At 41.6% G+C, this 27,563-nt stretch overlaps 1 protein-coding gene across 38 annotated transcripts; it reads left to right on the top strand.

The window, feature by feature from the left end:
• Positions 1-27,563, top strand: 1810024B03Rikl (RIKEN cDNA 1810024B03 gene like). 38 transcript variants are annotated; one of them, XR_015683894.1, is made up of 15 exons: positions 18-171; positions 1,075-1,205; positions 1,482-3,264; positions 3,832-4,581; positions 4,691-4,833; positions 5,178-5,693; positions 9,881-10,077; positions 11,033-11,184; positions 11,601-11,696; positions 13,451-13,594; positions 23,051-23,186; positions 24,588-24,677; positions 25,402-25,569; positions 26,787-26,943; positions 27,438-27,563. XR_015683894.1 is itself a non-coding variant. In XM_087654996.1 (4 exons), the coding sequence occupies exons 2-4, from the start codon at positions 1,193-1,195 to the stop codon at positions 2,326-2,328; spliced, it is 822 nt and encodes a 273-aa protein (XP_087511122.1). In that variant the 5' UTR covers positions 32-171; positions 1,075-1,192; the 3' UTR covers positions 2,329-2,427. The 38 variants fall into 38 exon arrangements, 1 of the variants encoding a protein (XP_087511122.1); XR_015683899.1 differs by lacking the exon at positions 9,881-10,077 and having other exon boundaries at positions 5,465-5,693; positions 13,475-13,594; XR_015683895.1 differs by lacking the exon at positions 9,881-10,077 and having other exon boundaries at positions 5,465-5,693; positions 25,298-25,569.

The raw sequence follows: 27,563 nt of genomic DNA, 5'->3' as shown, positions 1-27,563 counted from the left end.
ACTGTCTGGACTGTTTTGTGTCCTTCTGTACAGAGAGTGGTTTGGTGGTGGTGGACTGTGGGACTTGGGAGATTGGTGGTCGGATTGAAATTGGAGGTCGGTGATTGGATTGGATTTGGATTTGGTGACTGGAGTTTGACATTGATCATCAGCTACACTTACACCCACAGGGTGAGTTCTTTCCTGCTGTTTTCTTTCCACAAGCTCAGAGGTTTAGTTTCCTGTTTATGTCACTTTATTCATTTGTAGGGTTTATTTACAGTTTTGCCTGCTTGTTTTCTTTTTTTGTTTGTTTGTTTGTTTAATTTATTTCCTTTTGCTTCCTGGATTAATATCTATTCTGCTTTCATTCTTTCTTCCTTCTTTCTCTTCTTTTGCCTTTTTTTCTTTCGTCCAGTCTCCTTTAGTTTGGTTCGGTTTTCTTGTTCTTTGGAGGCTGGGTTTCGTTGTGTGGGGACAAACCTAAGTAGGACCCTGTCTACCTGTCTAAGTTAGGGTCTTATTGCTGTGAACAGACACCATGGCCAATGTAAGTTTTATAACGGACAACATATAATTGGGGATGGCTTACAGGTTCAGAGGTTCAGTCCATTATCACCAAGACAGGAACATGGCAGCACCTAGGCATGCATGGTACAGGAGAAGCTGAGTTCTACATCTTCACCCGAAGGAAACCAGGAACAGACGAGAGCTTCCCGAGGCAGCTAGGAAGAGGGTCTCCAAGCCCACCGCCATAGTGACACTCTTCCTCCAACAAGGCCACACCTTCTAATAGTCCCACTCCCTGGATCAGGCATATGCAAACCATCACACTAGCCAACATCCGTATTTCTTTTCCTGACATCTTTTGACTTTGTCACTTTCTGGTACTCAATAGCTCATCCTACCTCTTATCCTCCAGTCCTCTCATAGTTCCCCTTTCCTTTAACTCTGCCACCAACCACCAAGATACTGCATATCAGGAAAAATTTGTGGTATTTATCTCTGTTGGGCTGTGTTATTCCATAAATAACAGTGACATCAAGGTGAATCCATTTTCATAAAAAAATGACAAGTTTTCATTCTTATTCATAGGTGTTGTGCTACTCTTGCCCCCATCCCGTGTATATACTGGGGCAGCTTATATCCATTGCCTTTCTGGGTAAGGCTACCTTGATCAAGTGCAGCCTTTCACTCAGTGCTTCCCTTCATAATGGATGTCTTAGGTAAGTCATTCAAAGGGTTGTCCTTTGAAATGGGAATCCTTGTTCTCCTGAGGAAAATGTTGTTTTCTGTTGCCCTTGCTTTCTTTCTACTGTGAGCCTTCTTCCTTCTTTCCATTCACTGTGTTTGTCTTTGCTATGTTCTGGTTTCCCTGTGCCCTCAAGGCATAGCCAGACTTTTTTTGAAGGTATCTCTGACTGTTAATCTTAGAATCTTTAGTACTAAGCTTTCCTAGCAGTAATTCTAATTTGTTTCTCTGCCATTTTTACATGCTGTAGTTTCTGGGAACCCAGATGAAGATGAGCAAATTGTGATGAAGTCAAGGGAGCTTGAGTCCAGTGGCCACGAAGGGAACACTCTGATAGAGGATTACTACATACTGGGCACCCTAGGGCAAGGGTCCTTTGCTCAAGTCAAGGTTGCTCTCCACCTTATGACCCAGACTCTGGTAGCTATCAAGATATTGAAAAGGGGCACAAGAAAAGACTTCTTAGTAATCTCTGAGATTGACCTCATGACATCACTATACCATAATCATATAATAAGGCTTCTCCAGGTCATTGACACCAAGCACAAAACTTTCCTTGTGATGGAATACGCAGCCCAGGGATCCCTGCGGAAACTTGTCAACAAGCGTGGGCCTCTGGATGAGGAAGAGGCACGCAGCATATTTAGGGAGTTGTGCTTGGCCGTCAACTATATTCACAGTCAGAATATTGCCCACCGTGACATCAAGGCGGAGAATGTCCTATTAGATTGGGAGGGGCATGTGAAGCTTTCTGACTTTGGTTTAAGCAAAAGACTGACCTCTGGGGAAAAAGCCAAGGGCTTTTGTGGCACGGCACAATATTGCGCTCCTGAAGTGTTCGGTCACACACAATATGATATGCTCCCCACCGATATATGGAGCATGGGAATTTTATTATATTACTTAGTTATCGGAAATCTCCCATTTAAGGGTACAGTGCACAGCAAGATAAAGTATCAAATACTATCCCGGAGCTGGTGGATACCATATCACCTCTCTCCACAGCTCCAAAATCTATTGAGAAGATTAATGACAATAGAGCCCACAATGAGACCATCTATAACAGAAATATTGGCCCACCCTTGGCTGCGCCATGATCAAGAGACATTGAGCTCCTCAGGGGAAATCCCTAGATATCCTGAGTCCAACATTGCTTTTACCATGTTCCTAATGGGATTCAACATTCAAGAGCTCAGAGATGCTTTGAGGGAAAGGAAATATAATGAGGCCATGGCTACATATCTTATTTTAAAAAAGAAATCACCCTGGCAGCCCCAATTTTATCATGATGGAGGGCACAGTAGTACACTGGACCGTAGAGAAGCTACCAACCATTTGTGGCCTATAAGGAGAGTAGTAAGTGCCCCTAACCTTCCCATGTTCACTTTGCACACACACTCTGAGGTGCGTGGAGATGGGATAAGAGTCTGTAAGAGGAGGCACAGTTCACTTCCTACCCTTTCTTTACTTAAGGGTAGCTTCCTGGAAAACACTTCCCCACTGCAGGTGCTTATGCCTCATTTCAGAAAGGGGAAATTCAGAAAGAAGGAGGGCAGCATTGATTCTAGAACTTCATCTTCAAGAAAAGGAGAGTCAACAACAGCTACAAGAACAACAGCAACGTCAACAACAATGCCAATAACTACCACTGCATCAGAAACCACTTCCTCACTGTTCACATCATCGCAAATCTCAACCTTTGAAAGCAGGCAACATTCGGTCAATGAGAGCTCTGAGTATCCAGACACAAGTAGCAGCACATCCTCTTGGGTGTCCACAAACAGCAGCCCCTTCCCCAGTAAGAAGATCCAGGAAGAGAATACCACATCGTCTTCCATAGACACAACTCAGGAGAAGAAACTCAGAATGCAGTGCCAGGGTGTACCCAGAGTCCCTCTGAGAAGGTCGGGATGGAAGGGCCTGAAGAAGAGGATTGGCAAAGCCCTAAGAACCTTGTGTTGTTGCATCCCAGTGACAAATAACAAAATCATGGCAGCCAATGAAGAGTGCTGCAGAGATTCAGGCTAAGACAAGTAGGTGGGGTGTGATGGGAAAGGATACACTCTCTAGTTCTTTCTTCCCTTGTCAGCATGCACATTGTGGGGTTTGGTGACATTTTATCTACCATGCCAGAGTGAAAATCCTATTCTGCCCTCCCTCCTATGAGGAGTCCTCCAAAACCTGAGCTACTTGTAGACAGCAGAAGACAGTGGTCCATTGCTAGGCAAGGATGCTGGAGAAGGGATTCATGGAGCATGTGGGAAGAAGCAACCCGAGGGCCCATGTCAGCATAGGGAGAGCACAGAGAAGCATAAGTCCTACAAATCTGTGCTAAGAATTCTTGTCTGTTTAAAGTGCTGTAGGATGCTCTGTGGTCCCTGGAGGATGGCAGCAGAGAGTGTCGAGGAGTCTGCTGAGGATGCAGACAGTAGCAGGGAGGATAGAGTCAGGATGGAATTTCAAGTGGCTGTGTGACAGTGGGACAGAGGTCCATGTTGCTGACTTAAAGTAGAGGTACAATGTTGTTTTTCCCTGAAGTCTGAAGGAAGATTCTGGGAAAAAAGTCTGAATGTTGTTCCTTCTGCCTATTCTCTGCACAGAGTTCCACCCTGGGCTGCAGTCCCGGAATAGCTATGGCCCAGTACAGTGCTTTTCATAGCACTCAGAAGCCCCTGGAAGAAACATCCATGCAGTACTGGTAATTAGCAAGAAAACGGAGAAGAAACACGAGACTCCAAAGAACCTTCAAGCACAGTGAGAGTGTCAGCCCTGCTGCCTGTCTCCTGGTGTACTTGTGAGCTGAGGAGACAGTGGTCCTGGAGGCACTCAGAGGACTATGTTCCATGTCTCCAAGAGATCTGTGTGAACTGGTTACAGGCAGCAACAGAACTGAGAAGCAGCGAAAGCACATCTGGAGCAGAGAAGAGAATTCAGAGGGTGCAGAGACCGCTCAGCCACACAGCTCTGCTGCAGTCCTCCATAGCACAGTCACGACGAGATGGATCCTGAAGCCCTCACAAATCTACCAGCTCTAGTCACTTATTTTATATGGTGCACTCAAATTTGAGTCATTTGATAGGTATTCTTTACATTCTATACACATACACGCACACACACATACATACACACACCACACACACATACACACATACATACACACACATACACAAACACACACATACACACATACACGCACACACACATACATACACACACCACACACACATACACACATACATACACACACATACACAAACACACACACACACACACACACACACACACACACACACACACACACACACAAATGAGTTTTATTTGAAATGGAGAGAATCCCCATTCCAAACCAGGTAATTTCATATTGAGTGATTCTGCCTTCTGGAAACATTTCTCCAAATCAGCTTTCTCTTTTCTCCACTCCCTTCTGACACTTTAACTACCTATTGTACTGCTTTCTAGGAGTCATCGGAAGCCAGTATGGGTCTTGTTCCCCACTTTGGGCAAGGGTACCTAGCCATGTGCTAAGTGAGGCTTACCTATGGTCTGTCTTTTGAGGCGATCCAAGGTGAGGTCTGAAGTGCTTGAGTCCAGAGAAGGTGCTGGTAAGAAATATTGCGAGATGGGGTGGGGCAGGGATATGTTGATGGTAAAACAGATGAGATCCCCTGATATGACAGTGTGGGGTTTCCTCTGATTGGCCCATGGTGACTTGCCCCATTTCCACCAAGTACAAAGACACAGGGACCGCCAAGTGTGTTAAGGAGGAACTGGATTTCTCTATCCTCTGACCCCACTCTCTATTGCAAACTATTAGTTGTATATTGATCATTGCTACCACAGAACTTACTCTTGGCATGCTCAGATCCTTGCTACCTCTGTCACCCCTACTGCTGCTGCTTCTGCTTCTGCTTCTGGTGCATCTGCTTCATTGTTTTGTCCATTGCAGGCTGGGAAGGGCCAGGAGCTTCTGGAACCAATAAGTGAGCATTCCAAAGCCTCATGCTCAGGAAACTGCAGAAAACACCAGTAATGTCAGTCAACACAGAATAACCCTTACAGCCAGCAGCACCTGCAAGGACTTGGGAAAGGCTATACCTTTTTGAGCAAAGAAAACCTGGGTGGAAGAGAGGCACACAGTTGGCGCTTCTTGGCTCAGGCCATATGGGAAGGGACAGTCATTTACAGATTCACAACTGGCCTTTTCTAATTCTTTGAAAAACTCCTTATTTTCAGATCTCTTTCAGAGAAGAGGCTCCTGTTGATTGATACAGATGTGGGGCAAAGGCAGACCCACAAGTGCATGGGTCAAGAAGTACAAGAAAAGAAAGATATGTTCTGATTCCAGGAGCATATAGCACCTTATCCTGACCAGGGTGGTGAGAGAACACTATCTGAGGCAGCTTGAAGAACTTCCTCACTGGGAACAGTTCCTTTCTGTTCTGGCAAGATCCAAGTGACCAGGGTAAGGTCTTCTCATGTCCCATCCAACTATCACCTCCATTCCTGTACAAATGGGACAAGGAGAGATAGTGGGGGCTGTTGCAGTAAAAAATGAAAAAGGGTGGAACAGTTCCCATGAGTACCCTAGTGCTCTAACCTAGTTCAATGTTTTGCTGCTAGCATTCACCTCTGTATTTGTCATGACCCTCTCAGGAGAGAGATATATGAGGCTCCTGTCAGCTTATACTTCTTGATATCAGCAATATTTCTTGGTTTCCTGGCTGTATGGGGTTGATCCACAGGTGGGGAAGGCACCAAATGGCCATTCCTTCAGTCTCTGCTCCAAACTTTGTCTCCATACTCCTCCTATAAATATTTTTGTTCTCCCTTCTAAGAAGGACTGAAGTATTTGCTCTTTGGTCGTCCTTTTTCTTGAGCTTCCTGTGGTCTGTGGATTGTATTTTGGGTAGTCCTAGATTTTAGGCTAATATCCACTTATCAGTGAGTGCATACCATGTGTGGTTTTTTGTGATTGGGTTACGCCACTCGGGATGATATTTTCTAGTTCCATCCATTTGCCTAAAACTTTCATGAAGTCATTGTTTTTGACAGCTAAGTAGTACTCCATTGTGTAGATGTACCATATTTTTCTATCCATTCCTCTGTTAAAGGACATCTGGGTTCTTTCCAGCTTCTGGTTATTATAAAAAGAGGCTGCTATGAACACAGAAGAGCATGTGTCCTTGTTATAGGTTGGAGCATGTTTTGAGTATATGCCCAGGAGTGGTATATCTGAGTCCTCAGGTAGTACTATATCCAATTTTCTGAGGAACTTCCAGACTGATATCCAGAGTAGTTGCACCAGCTTGCAATCCCACCAATTATAGAGGAGTGTTTCTCTTTCTCCACATCCTTGCCAGCACCTGTTGTCACCTGAGTTTTTGATCTTAGCCATTCTGACTGGTGTGATGTGGAATCTGAATTGTTTTGCTTTGCATTTCCCTGATGACTAAGGATGTTGAACATTTCTTTAGGTACTTCTCAGTCATACAATATCCCTCAGTTGAGAATTCTTTTTTAGTTCTGTGCCCCATTTTTAAGAGGGTTATTTGATTCTCTGCACTCTAACTTCTTGACTTATCTGTATATATTGGATATTAGCCCTCTATCAAATGTAAGATTGGTAAAGTTCTTTTCCCAATAGGTTGGGCATTTTGTCCTAATGACAGTGTCCTTTGCCTTACAGAAGCTTTGTAATTTTATGTGGTCCCATTTGTCATTGCTTGATCATTGAGTATAAGCCATTGGTGTTCTGTTCAGGAAATTTTCTACTGTGCCTTTATGTTTGAGGCTCTTCCTCACTTTCTCTTCTATAACTTTGAGTGTATCTGGTTTAATGTAGAGGTCCTGGATACATTTGGATTTGAGCTTTGTACATGACGGTACAACTGTATTCTTCTACATGTTAACCTCCAGTTGAACTTGCACCATTTGTTCAAAATGCTATCTTTTCCCCCTGGTTTTAGCTTCTTTGTCAAACATCAAATGACCATAGGTGTGTGCCTTCTTTTCTGTGTCCTCAATTCTACTCCATTGAGCTACCTCCTGTCTCTGAACCAACAGCATACAGTTTTTATCACTATAATTCTGTAACATAGCTTGAAGTTAGGATGGTGATTACCCTAGAAGTTCTTTTAGTGTTGAAGATAGTTTTTGCTATCCTGAGTTTTTCATTATTCCAAACGAATTTGTAAATTGCTCTTTCTAACTCTATGAAGAATTGAGGAGGAAATGTGATGGGTATTGCATTGAATCAGTTGGTTGCTTTTGGCAAGATGGCCGTTTTCACTATATTAATCCTACCTATCCATAAGCATGGGAGATCTTTGAATCTTCTGAGGTCTTCTTTGATTTCTTTCTTCAGGGACTTGAAATTCTTGTCATACATTTCTTACACTTTCCTAGATAAAATCACACCAATATCTTCTATATCATTTATGCCATTGTGAAGGGAGCCCTTTCCTTAACTTCTTCTAAGCCCATATAATGCTTTTATGAAGGACTACTGATTTCTTTGAGCTAATTTGATACCAGTCACTTTTCTGAAGCTATCATCTGTAAAAAGTTATCGGGTTGAATTTTGAGAATCATTTTTATATATGATCATATCTTCTGAGAATACTGATTCCTCTCCCTTTTCTTTTTTTAAAGATTTCTTTAGTATACATAATTTCACTGTACCTGTCTTCAGATGCACCAGAAGAGGGCAACAGATCTCATTACAGATGGTTGTGAGCCACCATGTGGTTGCTAGGATTTGAATTCATGACCTCTAGAAGAACAGTCAGTGCTCTTAACTGCTGAGTCATCTCTCCAGCCCGACTCTCCCTTTGCAATTTGTGTTCCCTTGTTCTTCTTTTCTTGTCTAATTGCTCCAACTAGAATTTCATGAACTATATTGAAACCCTTGTCTTTTCCCAGATTTTAGGGGATCACTTCAAGTGTCTCCATTTAATTTGGTGTTGACTGTTGTTTTGCTCAATATTACATTTATCATGTTTAGGTATTTTGCCATGAATTCCTGATCTTTCCAAGACTTTTAACATGAGTAGGTTTTATTTTATTATAAGCTTTATCAGTTCTCTTGCTCAGGCCCATATAATGCTCTCTGGACAGCCCTGAATGTCAGCTCACGATTCTGATCCCATAGCTTTTGGAAATATGCTGTGATAGCAGTCTTTACCCAGCTGCTTGCATGCCAAATATAGCTGAGGATTCCAAATCTGTCACTTTATGGTGATAATCTGTAACGATAGTGTCTGGATCTTTCAAACCTTTATGAGTATAAAGATTCCAACAAGGTAAACCCTTCTACGCCAGAATAAAATTCTGACTGTGCATGGTTCATGCATTTAGCTGCTTAACTGTAAACTCTGCACTTACTAAGCAACACTGTAGGAGGTTTAGACTTTCTCTGCTTGGTGGTCCGTATTTCACCTTCTATCACACAGAACCAAATTCTCTACAGAACCAAATTCTCTCTTCCCTAGAACACAAAGAGCTATGCAACTGATACACTTGGACTTCCGCAGGACCTTGGAAAACAGAGCTCTTTCTCATACGGCATAAGCTTCACATCAAGTCACTTTTGGTTTCTACAAGTCCATGGCTGTAATCACACCTCGTTCACTGGAGTACCTTAAAAAATCACACATTTCTCATAGGATATGGAGTTCATTCCAACTCACTTCAAGTCTTCAGAAATTCATCTTCGTAATCCCCATCTAACACTTGGAAATCTAAGGCTCCCTTTGCCCTTCTGCCACCTCCAGCTAGATTATGCTTCCGTCAGTGGGATTGGCAGAACTCCTTGCCACTGGTACAATGGCGATGGGTAGAAATGTGTGCCAGGAACCCTTCTGTCTATTCTGCAACCCGACTGCAAGGCCTCTAGTGAAGTACTTAACAGGATATAGCACAAAGGCGCAAAGGCCTCTGGGTAGAGCTGTTGACTGGGAGTAGCGCGAGGAAAAGAAGGGCGCTGGGTGAAGCAGTTGCTCAGGTACTGCACTAGGGTTCAAAGGCCTCTGAGTAAAACAGTTCATAGGTGTTCCTGTTTCTTGCCATGGAGATCTCTGGGAGCATCTCAGGAGTTGGAGTCTGTGGGCTTTTTGCCATAGTAAAAAGGGGTTAAGTAGGAGAGAGATTAAAAATACGCAACTGCATAACGGTACTCTATAATACAAGTACAATAGCCTGGGTCTTTTAATTTTGTATGTACGAGAACTTCCGCCCTAAGTTACACTGGTTTAAAATAACTTATCTTCAGTAATTCCCCACATGTACACATTATAGTTAGATAAGGTTCACTTATTTCTCCGGCCTCTAACTGCAGCAGGGCATTTTTTTGTTAACCAGGTGAAGTGAGTGCTGTCTCCTGTAACTATGTCTTCAAGTAGCCACAGCTTTGTCCTCCTTTAAGGACCACATGGAAACATGCATGTGTGCACCAAAACCTACATACTCATGAACGCATACAAACCAATACAATCTCTCCTTATCACTCTCTAACCCCGCGCCCTTCTGCTTTTTGTAGAAGTTCCTTGCCTTGCTTGTACTGAGTTCTTGAGCTTTCATAGATTTTGTTGGAATTCACATCAAGTAGACTTTCATCTTTCTTACTTTATTAAAATTCTTGCTGTCTTGCAGGTCCCAGAAAGCCCTTTTTTCGCATTCAAATTCAGTGGTCAGCCCTTGGCACTAACCGGCCTGTCCTAGCGTTAGCACAGTGCATCACTGCGTCTTCTGTGATGCTGTGTTCAGCTGCTTCTGGTGATTCACTCTAGACTTTACATCATGTCCCAGTGGCTACTTCTGAGTCCTGCTTGCTGGGACTCCTGCCTGAGGTGATGATTTTGATGGAATTTCTGTGCAATTCTTTTAATGTTTTTTTTTTTTATTTTCATGGATGTCTGCATCCTTTCCCTTGTGGTGCTAATTTCACAATCTTTTTAATATTGAAGATATTGATCATAATTTAAATAACAGTAGAATTTTTATTGCTTTGTTGATGGAATTAGTGAATCCAGAAGTTGCTCGACATATTCTGAACTAGTTGCTAAAGTATCAGAACAATTCCAAGATTTTGTATATAAACTTATTTAGATGGCTGCTCAAAGGCTAAACCTTGATAGACATCTGCCACCAAGGTTTATGAGGGGACTTCAATCTCTGGAACTCGTTTATTGGGAGGAAGGAAGGGACTCCTACAAGTTTTCCTCTGACCTTCACAAGGGAACTGTGCCTGATGTCCACCCACATACAAACAACTACTCACACTTAAATCTAATTAAAATAACCACTTTTCTTGCTTGCTTAAATGATGCTGGCCTCTTTCTGGACCACTCAATGATTTATTCACACAGAATGATAGAAATATCATTTACAATCTAGAAACAAATTCAATAAAAAAATGAGGCTGGCCAAACCCCAGATTACAAATTGATTTAAAGGGAATAATTTAATCAATACCATCAATGCTGATAAACAGGGTATCAAATTTGTTCTGGGTTAAACTGAACAGAAGATCCTGTGATTGGTTCCCACAGGAGAACACACTGTGTCGTATGCTTCCAAGTGCTTTGACATGAAATAAGGCTAAGGAATTTAATAACAAAAGATGAAATATTCTGGAACTAGACCAAGCTCCCCAAATGGCACTAACACAGATAACTTAGGCAGCATACACGGGTCTCAGAGCACAGTTGAGCCCTGCAGCATAATTTATTAAGAGATGTGAGTGGTTGACTTCTGAGGCAAGGAAATAGGAGCAAATAAGAGACTTCTCTTACAATCCCATAGGACATTTCTCTGGCAATGCCCCGCGTCACAAACGTGTGAAATGTTTGCCTGGGGAAAACACACAGAACGAAATGTGATGCCAGAGCTTACTGCTGTTTTGTCACACGAGTGTTTTCGACTAAGATAAGCCAACTTCCCAGATTCCCAGAGAGGTAGGTATTCAGCGGAAATGACTTGGGTTTTGTACCTCTTAGATACTTGGGACTCTTATCAGTGACTGTTAGAAACTTTCTTGGCAGCCCGCTTTCTGTCTCCCAGGATGAGCACACATATGTAAAAGTCAGACTTTGAGAGAAGCCGTTCTTTGTGCTTCAAGCATCCATGAATGAAAAGGGCAGAGTGCCAGGGTATGTCTTCATTGCTCTGTGAGATGTCAAGGATTATGCGTGATCTTTTTGTCTTGCTTCTGGTGATGGATCAAGGGCGAAAGTTAGTGTTTGTCAATATCAGGAGCTAGTCCTGCAGCTAAAATGTCACAGAAAGAATGGTTTTTACCTTTAGAGATTATTTTAAACAAAATGAGTTTTAAAATGTTTACAGATTTTATTTGCCTTGTACTTTTAAATAGATTATTTCTTCTGCTGCCGAAAGAATACCAGGATGTAGCAGTGGAAATAGAGAACTTCAACAGTAAACTTGGATTGGGAAGTCCTAACCTGTATCTGTAAGTATGCATAACCTGGAGGTAGAGGAATAAAAATGAAAAGTGTGACGTAAGCCCAGGAGTCCATATACTAGAAGAACGAATTTCCAAACATGGAATCCATTGTCATGGGATCCACAGAAGTAGCATGCTGGTTATTCCACCCTGTTTCCTTAAGGCATCTCTAATTTTATTTCTACTTTAATGACAATCAATTCCATACAATTATGACACCAGTGTTACTTTATACATGTATAGGTATATTTTGACCATGCCAACCCCTACTCATCTCTCTCTCTCTCTCTCTCTCCCTCCCTCCCTCTCTCTCTCTCTCTCTCTCTCTCTCTCTCTCTCTCTCTCTCTCTCTCTCTCTCTCTCTCTCTCCCATGAGAGGCTCCCACTCCAACCCAGTCACTCCACCTCAATACCCTAGCATTCTGCTACATTGGAGAAAGGAGCTTTCACAGGACCAAGGGCTTTTCCTCCTATTGATTTTGGACAATGCCATCCTCGGCTACATATGAAGCTGGAGCCATGGATCCTTCCATGCTTACTCATTGGTTGGTGGTTTAGTCTCTGGGAGCTCTGCTGGGGTCTGGTTGGTTGCTATTATTGTTCTTCCTATGGGGTTGCAAACTCCTTCTGTTCCTTCAGTCCTCTCTCTAACTTCTCCATTTTGCTCCCTATGCTCAGCCCAATGGTTAACTGCAAGCATCCTCATCTGTATCAGTAAGGCTCTATCAGAGTCTCTTAGGAGACATCCATATCTGGCTCTTAGCAGCAAACACTTCTTGGCATCAGCAATAGTGGCTGGGTTTCATGGACATTCCCCCCATGCCACCCCATTGTTTCTAATTCTGCTTCCAATACCTGCTAAACCACCAATTCTTCTCAATGAGTAGCTGTCCAGTTTTGAGATCTTTCATTCTATTGAGTGTTCGATGGACTAGGTTTAAATAGGGGTGCTATGTGAGTGTGGGTGTAATTTATTCAGGAGAACATGAAAACATCCCTCCAGAAGAGCACAGCATTTCTCCTCCTAGCAATCATTGACTGTTAAGAACATTTTAGTATAGAAATGTGACAAATGACTCCTCATCCTCATAACCATATGTGGTTTCATGAGTGTAATGGCCATGTTAGTGCTTCACAGCAGTTAGTTCTGTCACATGGTTCTCATATACTTTTCTCCCTCTTTCCATGGTGTTTTCTTAGCATTGGAGGATAGATATCCATGTTCTGCTGGGCACTCAATGGTTGCTTACTCCTAACACTTTAATCAGGCATGAGTCTGTGCAAAAGTTTCCTGTTTGTCACCTATTTTCTTTCCCTGAAATAAAACAATCACCCTTGTGAGAGGGAAAGGGAAGGTGTGAAAATCATTCCACCCATCTCCAGGGTTCTCCTATCAGAGATATTTCAGAAGCCTTTGGCATTGGTGGATTCATATAAGCCAATAGTAGATCGCTCCCAAGTGACACAGCATGAGCTGTAGCAGGATCACCAGCATCCCACTAAGGGGACTCCATTCTAGCCATAACTCTTGGTTGGTTGAGAACTATCAAGTTGACTGGGTATGCCCATTCACACAAGATCTCCAATCTGCTGCCCAGCATCTTTGAGTCTCAGTGTGATTTACTGTGAAGGTATTTGGGAAAATTTGGGAGGTGACAGAGACCAGACCTTTTGCCTCATAAAAACATAGTTCCCCAATTTAACAAGGCTTTTTAAAAAATATCACTCTGAGGGCTTGTACTCCTTTGTCTCATTCCTAGACCTCACCAGTTTCTTTGTCGTAGTGTGTCCTGGCATGCTGGGAGCTCACGTCTTCTGTAAACTCTTGGCATCTTGGAGTGTGGAGCTTCGATGATCTGGGAGCTGGATATGGATGAAGAACCTAGGGAGAGGGGACAGAAAAGGTGGGCAAATTTTGGAAAGTAAATAAAAATATCTTAACAACAACAGCAACAACAGAACAACAATAATAATAACAATAATGGGAAAAAACACATAGATCCTGAGATCTAAAACCTGAAGGTGTCCTTTTTCCTTCACATGCTCCTACATACATTTAATCATTAATATGCACATGCACAAATCATTGAATCTCAAAGGCATTTTGATAACTGAAAAATAATCCAGTGTAAAAACTTACATACTGTATTAGTATATTCTGATATTCTTGAAAAGAGAATTCAAAGGACATCCCATTAATGGTGAGCAGTGAGAGGGGCACGTAAGGAGAGAGGAATGACTGTAAGGAATGTCACAGGAATTATTTGGAACAATGATAAGATTAGTTCTCCGGATCCCAGTAGTGCTTACACAATTCTACATATGTATTGATTCGCAAAACTATATATGAAAAAGTCCAACTTTACTGTGTGTTAATGAAAATAATCTTGAGGTGAGCACCCTCTTAGAGTCACTGGGTCACAAAAATACAAGCCCTATTCTTGCAAAAAATTAGCATAAATTTCAGTAGTAAAGCAAGGACTCTGATAGAATAGCCATAAAAGTCTAAATTCAATGAGATGAATTAATTGAACCCCAATTCTATCAATTCTATACCTTTCCCCATTTGATGTCACAATGCTCTGAATGAAGCAGTAGCCAGGATGACACTAGAATAAGGCCCAATAGAAGAAACCCAATACTTAGCAGACCACCTGCTTGCTGCTCCATTTTTATCTGGTTCCTGGGACATCAATCTCATGCTGACATCAGGGAAGGACCGGTAGCTATGCACAACAGGTATGCCTCCTGTACTTCCTTGGCAATAGAGGGTCCCATAGCATGTTGATGTCTAATGCAGGTCGAGTACTCAGGATCCTATGTCATAGTGGTCTACAGGTTGTAATACTAATTCTAGAGGGAATTCCAAGTTTTAATTTTTTTAAATTTTGTATTTGGTTATTTTCTTTATTTACATTTCAAATGTTATTTTTCTTTCTGGTTTCTCCTCCACAAACCCCATATCCTATTCCATCTCCCCTGTGCTGTGCTTCTGTGATAGTGCTGCCCCACCTACCTTGGCACTCTTGCCTCACTCACTGACCTAGCATACCCCTACTCTGGGGCATCTAGTCATCAGAGGAACAAGTGCTTCCCTTTCCATTGATACCAGGTGAGGCCATGATCTACTACATATGCAGCTGGAGCCATGGGTACATCCCTCCATGTATATTCTTTAGTTGGTGGTTTAGTGCCTGGGAACTTTGGAGCTTCTGGTTCATTGATATTATTGTTCTTCCTATGGGGATGCAAACTCTTTTAGCTTCACACCTTCCCCTAACCTTCCCGTGGGTTCCCCGGGCTCAGTCCAATGGTTGACTGCAGTAATCCGAATCTGTATTGGTAAGGCACTGGTAAAACTTCTAGCAGAGAGCTATATCAGGATCCTGTTAGCAAGCTCTTCTTGGCATCAGCAATAGTGTCTGGGTTTGCTTGGTGCATATGGGATGGATCCTCAGCCTGGGAAGACTCTGGATGACCTTTCCTTCAGTCTCTGCTGCATTCTTTGTCCCTGTATTTAAACAGGAGCAATACTGGGTTAATATTTTTCAAAGGGGTGGGTGGCCCCATTCCTCAAAAGGGGGTTGTTCCTAACCCCTGTATATGGTCTCCACAGGTTCTCTCTTCCCTTTGTTGGTTATTTCAGCTAATGGCATCCCAGTTGGTGCCTGGGAACCTCTTGCTTTCCTGGCACCTGGGACTTTCTGGTGGCTACCTCTAATTTCCTATCCCCCTTTACTACACAAGTCTGTTCAATTTCCTAATCCTCTGTCTATATTTCCTGTCTCCTCCCACACTTGATCCTGCCCCCTCCCACTCCCCTTCCTCTCTCAGTCCCAGGTCCCTTCCTTCCTCTACCTCTTGTGATCATTTTGTTCATCTAAATATTACTAAGCATCCACACTTTGATTTTCCTTCTTCTTGAGCTCATATGATACATCTGCGAGTTAAATCATGGGCTCTGAACTTTGTTTCTAGTATCTGATTGTCAGTGAATACACACCATGTGTGTACTTTTGTGACTAGGTTATCTCACTCAGGATATTTTCTAGTTCTATACATTTGCCTAAGAATTTCATGAAGTTGTTTTAATAGCTGAGTAGTACTCCATTGTGTAAATGTACCACATTTTCTGTATCTATTCCTCTGTTGAAGGACATCTGGTTCTTTCCAGGTTCTGGATATTACAAATATTGCTGCTATGAACATAGCAGAGGATGTGTCCTTGTTATGTGTTGGAGCACCTTTTGGGTACACAGGACCGGTATTGCTGGTTCCTCAGTTAGTACTGTGTCCAATTTTCAGAGTAGCTGCCAGACTGATTTCCAGAGTGGTTTCACCAGCTTGTAATCCCACCAGCAATGGAGGAGTGTTTGTCTTTGTTCACAGTTCACATCCTTGTCAGCCTCTGTTGTCACCTGATATTTTTATCTTAGTCATTCTGACTCATGAGCGGTGGAATCTAAGGGTTGCTTTGATGTGCATTTCCCTGAAGACTAAGGATATTGAACATTTATTTAAGAGTTTCTCATCCATTTGAGATTCCTCAGTTGAGAATTCTTTGTTTAGCTCTGTACCCCATTTTTAATAGGGTTATTTGGTTCTCTGGAGCCTAGCTTCTTAAGTTCTTTGGATATATTGGATATTGCCCTCTATCTGATATAGGATTGGTAAAGATCTTTTCCCAATCTCTTGGTTGCCATTTTGTCCTAATGACAGCATCCATTGACTTAACAGAATGTTTGCAATTTTATGAGATTTCATTTGTCTGTGGTTGATCTTAGAGCCTTGGCCATTGGTGTTCTGTTTAGGCAAATTTTGCCCATGTCTATGTATTGAAGGCTTTCTCAATTTCCCTTCTAATAGGTTCAGTGTATTTGTTGTTGACTCCTCCACCCCCTTGGCCTTGAGCTTTATACTGAGGGATAAGAATATATCAATTTTCATCCTTTTACATGCTGACCTCCACTTAATCCGGCACAGTTTGTTGAATATGCTATCTTTTTCCAACTGAATGGTTTTAGCTTCGTTGTCAAAGATCATAGGCACGTGGGTTCATTTCTGTATCTTTAATTCTATTCCGTTGATTTACCTCTCTATCTCTGTACCAATACCATGCAGTTTTTATCACTATTGCTCTGTAGTAGATCCTGAGGTCGGGGATGGTGATTCCCCTAGATGTTCTTTTACTGTAGAGAATAGTTTTTTGCTGTCCTGGATTTTTTTGTTTTTCCAAATGAATTTGAGAATTTCTCTTCCTATCTCTGTGAAAAATTGAGTTTGATTTTTGATGGGGATTGCACTGAATCTGTAGATTTCTTTTGGTGATATGGTCATTTTTACTATGTTATTTCTTCTGATCCATGAGCATGGGAGATTTTTCCTTCTTCTGAGATTTTTAAATATCTGAAGAAATTAAGGAAGATATGAAAAGATGGAAAAATCTCCCTTAAGTTTGGGTATGTTATGTGTTAGTTTTCACTAAATTCTAAAACGTCTTTAATTTCTTTATTCCTTGACCAAGTTATCATTGAGTGGAGCATTGTACATCTTCCATGCATATGTGGGGTTTCTGCTGTTTTTGTCATTATTGAAGACCACTTATTCCATGGTGATCTGATAGGATGCATGGTATTATTTCAATCTTTCTGTATCTGTTGAGGGTTGTTTTGTGACTGATTATATGGTCAGTTTTGGAGAAGGTACCATGAAGTCCAGAGGAGAATGTTTATTTATATTTTTTTTTGGTTTTTAGGATGAAATATTCTGTAGGTATCTGTTAAATCCTTTTTGTTCATAACTTCTGTTAGTATCACTGTGTCTCTGTTTAGTTTCTGTTTCCATGATCCATCCATTGATGAGAATGTGTTGTTGAAGTCTCCCATGATTGCTGTGATGTTTAGTGTGTGCTTTGAGCTTTTAGTAAAGTTTCTTTTATGAATGTGGGTGACCTAGCATTTGGAGCATATGTGTTCAGAATTGAGAATTTATCTGGGTTGATTTTTCCTTTGATGTATATAGTGTCCTTCCTCATCTTTTTTGATAACTTTTGGTTGAAAGTCGATTTTATTCGATATTAAAATGGCTACTTCAGCTTATTTCTTGGGACCATTTGTTTTGACATTTTTTTCATGCCTTTTACTCTAAGGTAGTATCTGTATTTATCACCGTGGTGTGTTTCTTGTATGCAGGAAAATGCTGGATCTTGTTTACATATCCAGTCTATGAGGTTGTGTCTGTCTTTGTCACTGAGGTCTGTTTCCTATATGCAGCAAAATGCTGGGTCCTGTTTACATATCCAGTCTGTAAGTCCATGTCTTTTTCTTGGGGGAATTGAGTCCATTCGTGTTCAGAGATATTAAGGACCAGTGATTGTGTCTTCCTGTTTTTTGATGCTAGAATTTTGTTTGTGTGGCTATCTTCTTTCAGGTTAGTTGAAAGATTACTTTCTTGCTTTTTTTAGTGTAGGAGTTTTCCTTCTATTATCCTTTGTAGGGCTGGGTTTTTGGAACAATATTGTTTAAATTTGGTTTTGTCATGGAATATCTTGGTTTCTTCATCTATGGCAATTGAGAGTTTTCCTGAGTATAGTAGCCTGGGCTGGCATTTCTGTTCTCTTAGGGTCTGCATGACATGTGCTCAGTGCCTTCTGTCTTTTAGAGTCTGTGTTGAGAAGCCGGGGGTAATTCTGATAGGTTTCCCTTTATATGTTACTTGAGCTTTATACCTTACTGCTTTTAATATTCTTTCTTTGATTTGTGCATTTGCTGTTTTGATTATTATGTGAAGGTGGGAATTTGTTTTATGGTCCAATCTATTTGGAGTCCTTTAGGCTTCTGTTATGTTTATAGTCCTCTCTGTCTTTAGGTTAGGGAAGTTTTCTTCTATACTTTTGTTGGCGATGTTTACTGGACCTTTGAGTTGGGAATTGTTGCTCTCCTTTATGCCTATTATCCTTAGGTTTGATCATCTCATCGTGTCCTTGATTTCCTTGATGTTCTGGGTTAGGAGCTTTTTCCATTTTGCATTTCGCATTTTCTTTGTTGTGTCAATGTTTTCCATGGCGTCTTCTGCTCCTGAGATTCTCTCTTCTATCTCTTGTATTCCATTCTTGATGCTTGCATCTAGGACTCCTGAACTCTTTCCTAGGTTTTCTATTTCCAGGGTGATCTCCCTTTGTGATTTTTTTATTGTTTCTATTTCCATTTTTAGATCCTAGATGGTTTTGTTCAAGTCCTTCTCCTGTTAATTGGGTTTTCCTGTAATTCTTTAAGGGACTTTTGTGTATCCTCCTTAAGCGCTTCTACCTGTTTAGCTGTTCTGTCCTGTATTTCTTTAAGGGAGTTATTTATGTCCTTCTTAAAGTCCTCTATCATCATCATCATCATGAAATGTGATTTTAAATGAGAATCCTGCTTTTCTGGTGTATTGGGGTATCCAGGGGCTTTCCATGGTGGGATAACTGGGTACTAATGATGCCAAGTAGCCTTGGTTTCTGTTGCTTACCTCTCACCATCTGCTTATCTCTGGTGTTACCTGGTCTTTCTGTCTCTGTCTGGAGATTGTTTTCCTGTGATTCTGTGAGCCCATGGGCCTGTGAGCCTCTGGAATTATGTGTGCTAGCATTCCTGGGAGACAAGCTCTCTCCAGGCGGGATTCAGGTGTGGATAGCTGTGTCACCTGGTCAGCTCTGGATCACAGGTGAATATCCTGTTTTACAGAGAAAGGAAATAATATCCTTCACGAGGGTGAGGGTAAAGCTTTGTTTCTTGTTGTTGTTGTTGTTGTTGTTCTCGGCACAGTTTCACTACATTGCTTCCCCATCCTGTATCTTTTACTAGGCAGACAAGGCTGGCTTAGGATTCACCGAGATCTGCCTCCCAAAGGAGAGATTGAAATCAAGTGTCAATACTTTAATAGATGTCTTTTGACATCTAAAATTGCAGTTACAGATTCTTTGAGAAGATATTTTCCTGTAATTGTTGTTTCTCTGCTTTCCGATTTGTTGTTTGCAGTATTTGCTCACTTTGCTGACTTGCTAACGTTAGCGGTTTTTCTCTATATATCATGTCTGTGAGATCACTGAGAAGGGCATGGGCAGAGGCTTAGGTTCTTCTGATATTCTACTTTTCTCTAAGGAACTAAGTGCCAGGTCACCACAAATGACCCACTGTGTGGAGAGTGGCTTTGTGCCTTAGCAAGCACATCAATACCCCAAAGTGTAAAACATACATGCTCCTTCTAGTGCCATAATAAAACAGAAATCACTACATGCATTCATGATGCCACCAAGAACTTAACCATTAAATGAGGGGCTGTGATCACACTGCCATCAGGTGCTAGCCAAGTTATCAAGAGGCTCCCAGTATGAAAAAGCCTAAGATTTGATTATACAGCCCAAGCCCAGTTATCCTGGGTCTAAAAGCAGTAGGCTTTAGGCTGCCCTCACAATGCTCTGAATGGAGTAGTAATCCAGGGTGCCACTCAAATAATGCCCAATGGGAGAAGCCTAGTACAACTTTGTGGGCCAACTCTATGATGTTCCATTATGGTCTGGTGCCTGGATGATCAATCACATGCTGACATCAAGGAAAAACTGGTAGCTATGAAACAACTATTATGTTGCCTGTACTTCCTTGGCAATAGATGATCCCATAGTATGTTGATGTCTAGTATAGATCTGGTAAACAGGATCCTATCTCATACTGGTCTGCAGGTTGTAGTACTAAAAGTCCAGGCACTGACAGACCAAGTAAACCGTACATGCAGTGCTATACATGAAAGAGAGGGGAATGCAATCCAACCCATTCAATCAGTCTATGCCTTCTTTATCTAGCAAACCTCTCACCCATCCCAACCATGTCTAAATGTCGACTTTCTACATGTCCTTGTCTGATGTCCTAGATCTGTCTTCTCTGGGATCCCGCTACTGGGCTCTTTCCCAAATCTTCTAGTCACAAGTTTACTCAGAGCATTTTGTGATTCGTGGCCTCTCCAAAAGATAATACCTGTTCATATCTATAATTAAAATCTAATTTGATGATTGCTGTTAGAGAAAACTCTGTCTCAGCTGCCATTTTGAGAGCTTTAGTACTTGAAGTAATTAATAAATGTATTTATTTATTTATTCATTTATTCACTTATATTAACTTTATATCTGCATCATCCCCTCCTTTCTAATTTGCCCCTCACAAATCAGTGAGAACTCCCTGCTCCTATTGTTGAGGACCCCTTATGAAGACTAAGCTGCAATCTGTTACATATGACTTGAAAGTGCTAGATCTACTCCATGCATCCTGTTTGATTAGTGGTTAGGTCTCTTGGAGCCACCAAGTTTTGAGGATAGTTGAATCTGTTGGGATTTATGTAGGAATCATGAAGGGTTCCTTTCCATTCCAGGTCCCCCAATCTTTCCCCAACTCTTCTACAAGATGCCCGTGGTCTGTTTAATTTTTGACTGTGCATCTCTTCATCTGTTTAGGTCTGTTGAGGAGTGTAGCCTCTCAGCGGACCGTTACACTAGTCTACTGTCTGCAAGAATAAAAGACTGTTAATTAATAGTGTCATGAATGAGTTCTTGCCTATGGGATGGATCTCAAGTTGGTTCATCAATTCCTCAGTTTCTGCAACCTCTTTGTCTTTGTATTTCTTATAAGTTACCAATTTTAGGGTTGAAATGTTGTGGGTATGTCGTTGCCCTTTCCCTCCACTGGGAGTTCTGGCTGTCCACAGCAGGTGGCCACTTTAAGCTCCATTTCCCCACTGCCAAAAGTCTCAGCTAGAATCCCCTTTATAGACTTTCTGGACTCTTCCTCATCACAGGTCTCTGGCACATTCTACAAATGACCACCCACCCACCCACCCACACAAAAACACTTTTGGTCACTTTCCCCTACCCTCTCTTCTTAGTTTCCCCTATAACTGATGTCCTTGTTCTAGTTTCTGTTCTCTCTATCCCTTCCAGTTCCCTCTCACACTCCATCTCAGATGACTATTTTATTTCCTCTTGGGTGAGATTCAAGCATCTTCCTTTGTACCTTCCTTGTTTTTAGATTCTTTTAGGTCTGTGGATTGTAGCATGTATAGCCTGTACTTTATGGTTAATATGTACTTTTGAATGAGTACATAACATACATGTCCTTTCACATATGGGTTACCTCACCCAGGATATTTTCTAGTTCCAATGAGGAATAATTATTAATTAATTAGTCAATTAAATGAACATCCTACTCACCCACTGTCCCATTCCCAAAATCCTTTTCCATCCCCTTCTGCTTTTCTGCTCTAAGAAAATAGAGGTCACCTGAGTATCCCCCAACTTTGGCTGTTCAAGTCTCTAAAGGCTAGGAGTTTCTTCTCCCACTGAGGCTCGACAAGACAACCCAGTTGGAAGAACATATCCTACATATAGGCAACAGTTTTTAGGATAGATCCCAATCAAGTTCTTTGGAATCTACATGAAGACCAATGTGCACATCTGCTACTTATATACGGAAAGGCTTCCATCCAGCCTGATACTGTTCTTTGGTTGGTGGTTCAATTTCTGAGAGCCCGAAGCATCCAGACTAGTTGATTCTATTGATTTTCCTGTAGAGTTCCTATCCTCTTACAGGGTGTAATCCTTCCTTCCACTCAAACTCCATCCACTCTTTGGCTGTGGTTGTCTGTACCTATCTGAGTCAGTTGTTGAATGGGGGCTCTCAGAGAACATATGTCTGTAAGCCTAACAGAGTATCATTAATAGTGTAAGGAACTGGTGCTTACCCACGAGTTGGGTCTCGAATTGGGTAGGTTGTTGATTGGCTGTTCATTAATCTCCGATCCATTCCCTGTCCCTGAATCTTTTATAGACAGGATAAGTTTTGGGTTGACATTTTGTGGGTTATTTCATGTGCCTATTTCTCCACTGGGATTCCTGCATGGCTACAAGAGGCAACCTCCTCAGGCTTCATATTCCCACTGCTGTGAGTCACAGCTAATGAGACCCACACTGACTTTTAGGCACCTATCCTATCCCAGGTCTCTGTCTCTTCCTGGAGATGCCCCTATTTTCCTCTGCCCTGTTAGTTGCAGATTTGACAGGAAGAATTTTTAAGATTGGTCTTCTGTGAGGTCTTGATACCTACAAAAGGGTACCTTCCCTTGTGCAGTACTTGAAGGCCAGATGTGGGCAATAATGTGCAGAAACACGAATTTTGTTGAATGTTTATATCCCAAGCCTTCTAAAATACTGGGAGCCCACTGAAGCATATTGGGGCTGTATGAGTTACTTACTACCTTTTAATTTTGGTTTCCACAGTGTAAACATCTCTAGTGCTTTTGCTCTCAGAAGCTGAGCTGTGTTTTTCATGTGTTCCTAGGTGTCCCGACTTAAGAACAACCAAAAGGAAGTTCTTTCAGTCACTTGAGTAAATATCTCCGCTGAAAGAGTTCAAGAGATAAGTTAACCGAAGGACAGTTGTCTCTGTTTATGCATGCTTTGGAGATGATTTGAAGGTATACTACACATGGATCTAAGGTTGAGTACTTCTACCTGGCCTGGTAATACAGAGAGACAGTATACATTTTCCGAGGTGGGGTCCAATGTGGCATGATTAGGGTACTAGATGCCCACCTTGTGAAAGCTCCATTGGTGTGATGACGCGTTATTCTGAAAGTATCTCTTCTTTCCTAACACACTGTAACTTTCCGTGGACCTCAGAGCCACAGTTAGTGAGACACTGTGAGGTCACTTAAGAGTGATATTTCACTGTGTAATCAGGCTGTCTGCTGAATCTGATTTTAAGAGAACAATATGACAAACAACTGTACTTGCCTTGGATCTCCAGTGAAAACCCCTCTTACAGCCTAAGCTTTCAAATGATCTACTCTTCGATGCTTCTGAACTATTAGCAGTTATGGGAATGCATGCTGGGAAGGAAAAATACAGTTTGAAAGCACTGCTACTAAATGACAATTGATCAGCCGTATATGGGCAAAACAGCTTGTTGTTGTTACCTGTGGAATGTGGGGTCAGCTGAAGTCAGTGACTCAATCCCCTATGAGTGTTAAAGATTTCTGTGAAGTATTCCTCATTCTCACCACATGGGATATTTTCTGTGTTGTTCAAGGAAAGAGATAATGAAGATCTTTGGGGCATAGACATACAGAGACAGAAATGCAAACACAGACATGTAAACAAATTAATAAGACAACATTCAGGCAGGCACAAATTCAGACTCATAGAACACACAGGAAAAACTCAAGACCTAGGGAGAGAGAAGTAGAGAATTCTAATCTGGGCTTGCTCTTGGGGTAGTTCTGCCCTTGAATTTATTTTCCTTAATGCAACACAGTCACATTTGGGTTGGTCTGGAGATTTATAATTTATTCAAGTCAAACCTTTGGAGGGAAGGAATATCTCTGGCATCATTTTCATCCTGCTACCTGTTATGGATGCCTGCCAGCTGCAATGATGCCACCGCTGTGAGGTTGTCCTCAGAGGACCATGTGGGAGCTCTGGTTCTTAGCCATTTTAACTCTAAAACAGGATGTTTGTTTTCTTTCTTTATGAGACTTTAATCTGGGTGCTTTATTTTTTGATTATGTGCAGTATATTTGTATCAGTGTAGGGTATGGTGGATATGGGCACACAAACAGAGATAAATAAGGAGATCAAGAGATCACTTTTGAACACCAGGAGCATAGCCAATTTTGGCTACCCATGTGGTTACTGATAATTAAACTAGAAAGTACTGAGCCATCAATCCATCCCAAGACTCAGAATTTGTTAGGCAAGTGCAAATCAGAGTACCATTTAGTTTGCATTGATTGATTGATGCAGAGCAATAAATCTACTAAAACTGTCAACCTTGTGCTATCAAACTACCACGTGGGTTTTCTTCTTTCATTTTACAGTTGGTGAAACTGAGGCCCAGAGACAGATACAATTTTCCTAAGTCATTGTGACTATTCCAGCAGCACATTGGCCAGACAAGCTTTTTATAGGTAAGGTATGGTCTTCAGAAGAGTTGCTCAAATGAATGTGGGTGTGGCAGAGAGCAGGCAGAGCATCTGCTGGATCCCTATGGTGTTCCGAAAGACTGCCCTTGTCAGGAATGATGCTTCTCATGAGAGTGCTCTTTCCTACTGCTGTTCTTCATGCAGTTGTTTGTGGAAAGGCTTTGGGAGCCTGGTGACTTGGTCCTTGCTCCACACACTGAACACAAAAGGCAGAGAGGGCATGAGTGCTAGGAAGAGACACAGTACTTAGAAAGGCAGTGGAGACGAGTCTGGGACACGGGGACATGGGAAATGGGCCACCATCCCATGGCTCTGGCATCTGTCACTCCTCCAGGTTTACGGAAGTGATTTGTGTGTTCCTGTCACCTACAGATTCTCATGATCTTCTCTGGGGAAGAGCTTTGGCAAGAATGTGAACACATTCACTGATCAATAGAAGAACAACATATGATGGGATTGGATGTGGTTTGGGGAGGGTTCTGAAGAACGTGCATTAGGACCCTGTGTTCTCAGTCTTGAGTCTGCTTTGTGGGTGGATGAAACACTTGCTGATAATTAGCAGTCAGAAAAAAATGGCACAATTCTGTCTCCATGTCCCTTCTCAGTAGGAGCACAGCTCTGTAATGAGAACCAACTGGAAAAGAACTACACAACAACTTGCTGCTGTGCCAAGCTCACATTATCATGCTTATTACTCATTTATATTTAGTCCTCTTATGGAGACCCTGCAGCAGCGTGACAGAGGACTGTGATGCTCCCAGGTGATCTGTCTGGAACAGACATCACTGTGTCTGGGACATAGAGAAAAGGGGATGAGTTACAGATCCCTGCAGAGTACACACACAGGGACTTTTGGCTGTGCTCATATGGACCATAGGTAAGGGAAGGGAAAGTAAAAGCCTGTATGTAACACATTCTGCTGGGGCAAAAGAGCAGTCTATGCAGGGAAATGAAGTGGTTTAAGGAAAGTGGATGTGCTGGATAGTTATGGGTCAACTTGACACAAGCTAGAGTCATCAGAGAGAAGGGGGTCACAGTTGAGAAAATGTCTCAGAGAGCAGGCCATGTGTTATCAGCCAGTAAGAAGCACCCGTCCATGACCTCTGCTTCAGCTTCAGCCTACAGATTCCTGCCCTGTTTGATTTTCTATCCTGACATCCTCTGATGATTTCTAGTGCTGTGGAAGTGTAATCATTACACACACACACACACACACACACACACACACACACACACACACACACATTCTCCACATGCATACATACATACATACATACATACATACATATCTAATATGTATATATATGTTTGTATGTATATGTACCAGAGAATTATTGCATTTAGCTTATGTAGAAAATATTTCAATATTAGTAACATTATTCTTGAAGTATATTGTTTTGCCTACCCTTTGTGTGACATTTTGGTTAGTACTTCTATAGAGCACAATCTTGAGCGTAGCTCCCTGTGTGTACCTCAGACAGCTTCATTGAGATGCTCTATTTTATCAGTGAAACAGTCCCTGCATTCTAGGTTATTTTTAATATTAATGAATGAAACAATTTTATTAAATTTCATACATTTTTTACTGTGTCAGGACCATAAGCATAAGATAGATGGTTTATCTTGCATTCTGCTCAAATTAATAGTCCATTAGTACCTTAGGGGTAATTAGAGGAAATATTGAAAGTGTCGAAGGAGCTTGCAACCCCATAAAAACAACAATGCCAACCAACCAGAGCCTCCAGGAACTAAACCACTACCAAAAGTCTATACATGGACTGACCCAGGGTCCACCTGCATATGTAGCAGAGAATAGACTTGTTGGGGCACCAGGGGAAGGGGAAGCCCTTGGTTGTGCCAAGGTTTGACCCCCCCAGTGCAGGGGAATAATGGGGGTGGGCAATAAGGGGGATGTACAGGGGAAATACCCGTACGGGGTAGAGGGAGAGGAGGGAATGGGAGCTATGGACAGGAAATCGGGAAGGGGAATAAAGTTTGAAATATAAGTAAAGAAATAAATCTAATAAAAGATTAAGAAATAATCCATTAATTATCTATCTCTGTAAACTACTATATTACTTTGTCTGGTATCAGATATGGTCGAAGAATAGAGTACTGTGAGAAGACTTCTCAGTGCTTGTGAGAATATTCCTAAAAATCCAGACATTGGCCTTGTGACCAAAGTTTCCTCAAAATACCAAATTGTCCATGGACTGTGTTTTCATGCTCCTCCCTGGTGTCTTGGATAGAGGTGAGTTTACTTCAAATTACTCATTATTGCTTGCTATTGTAAGTGTTTAAACTACCCTTTATATACCTTTATGGAAAACCATATTTGGCAGGTTGTAGCTAGTTCTTGTGATTGTATACAGCTTGAAATCAGGAGAATTATATTTTGAACTTCATATATACATACATATAAATACACACACACACACACACACACACACACACACACACTGAGGCTTTAAATGAATTTGGCTTTAGCATAAGACTTTAATATACCTTATATTGGGGCTCCATTCTCCTAGGTCCACTGCCTATAGAGCAGTGGCAGACAGGTTTGAATAAACTGGGGAAACAAAGCCCAGAGGCAGGAAGAACTTAAGGTTACATTGTATTTTAATATTGAGCTCCTTGAAAACACACAAGTATTGTATTTTTATTATTAATGGTACCAGGGCTGCAGTATTAATACACAATTTTGCATGGGCTGACCACTAATGTAAACATTTTTATCTTTAGGTCACAGTGCTGATTTGTCCCTGCCCTTAATCTGCCTGTTGGGATTACAGTGATTCTGGAAGAATTACAGCACTTTTTATGTGATGCTGACTTTCAGGGTTAATTTAATAAAAATTTGTTCTCTAA

Source organism: Rattus norvegicus, chromosome 3 (assembly GCF_021556685.1).
Source record: "Rattus norvegicus strain SHRSP/BbbUtx chromosome 3, alternate assembly SHRSP_T2T, whole genome shotgun sequence".
NCBI lineage: Eukaryota > Metazoa > Chordata > Mammalia > Rodentia > Muridae > Rattus > Rattus norvegicus.
Note: the sequence above shows the minus strand (reverse complement) of the source record. Positions and strands in the feature narration are given on the sequence as shown.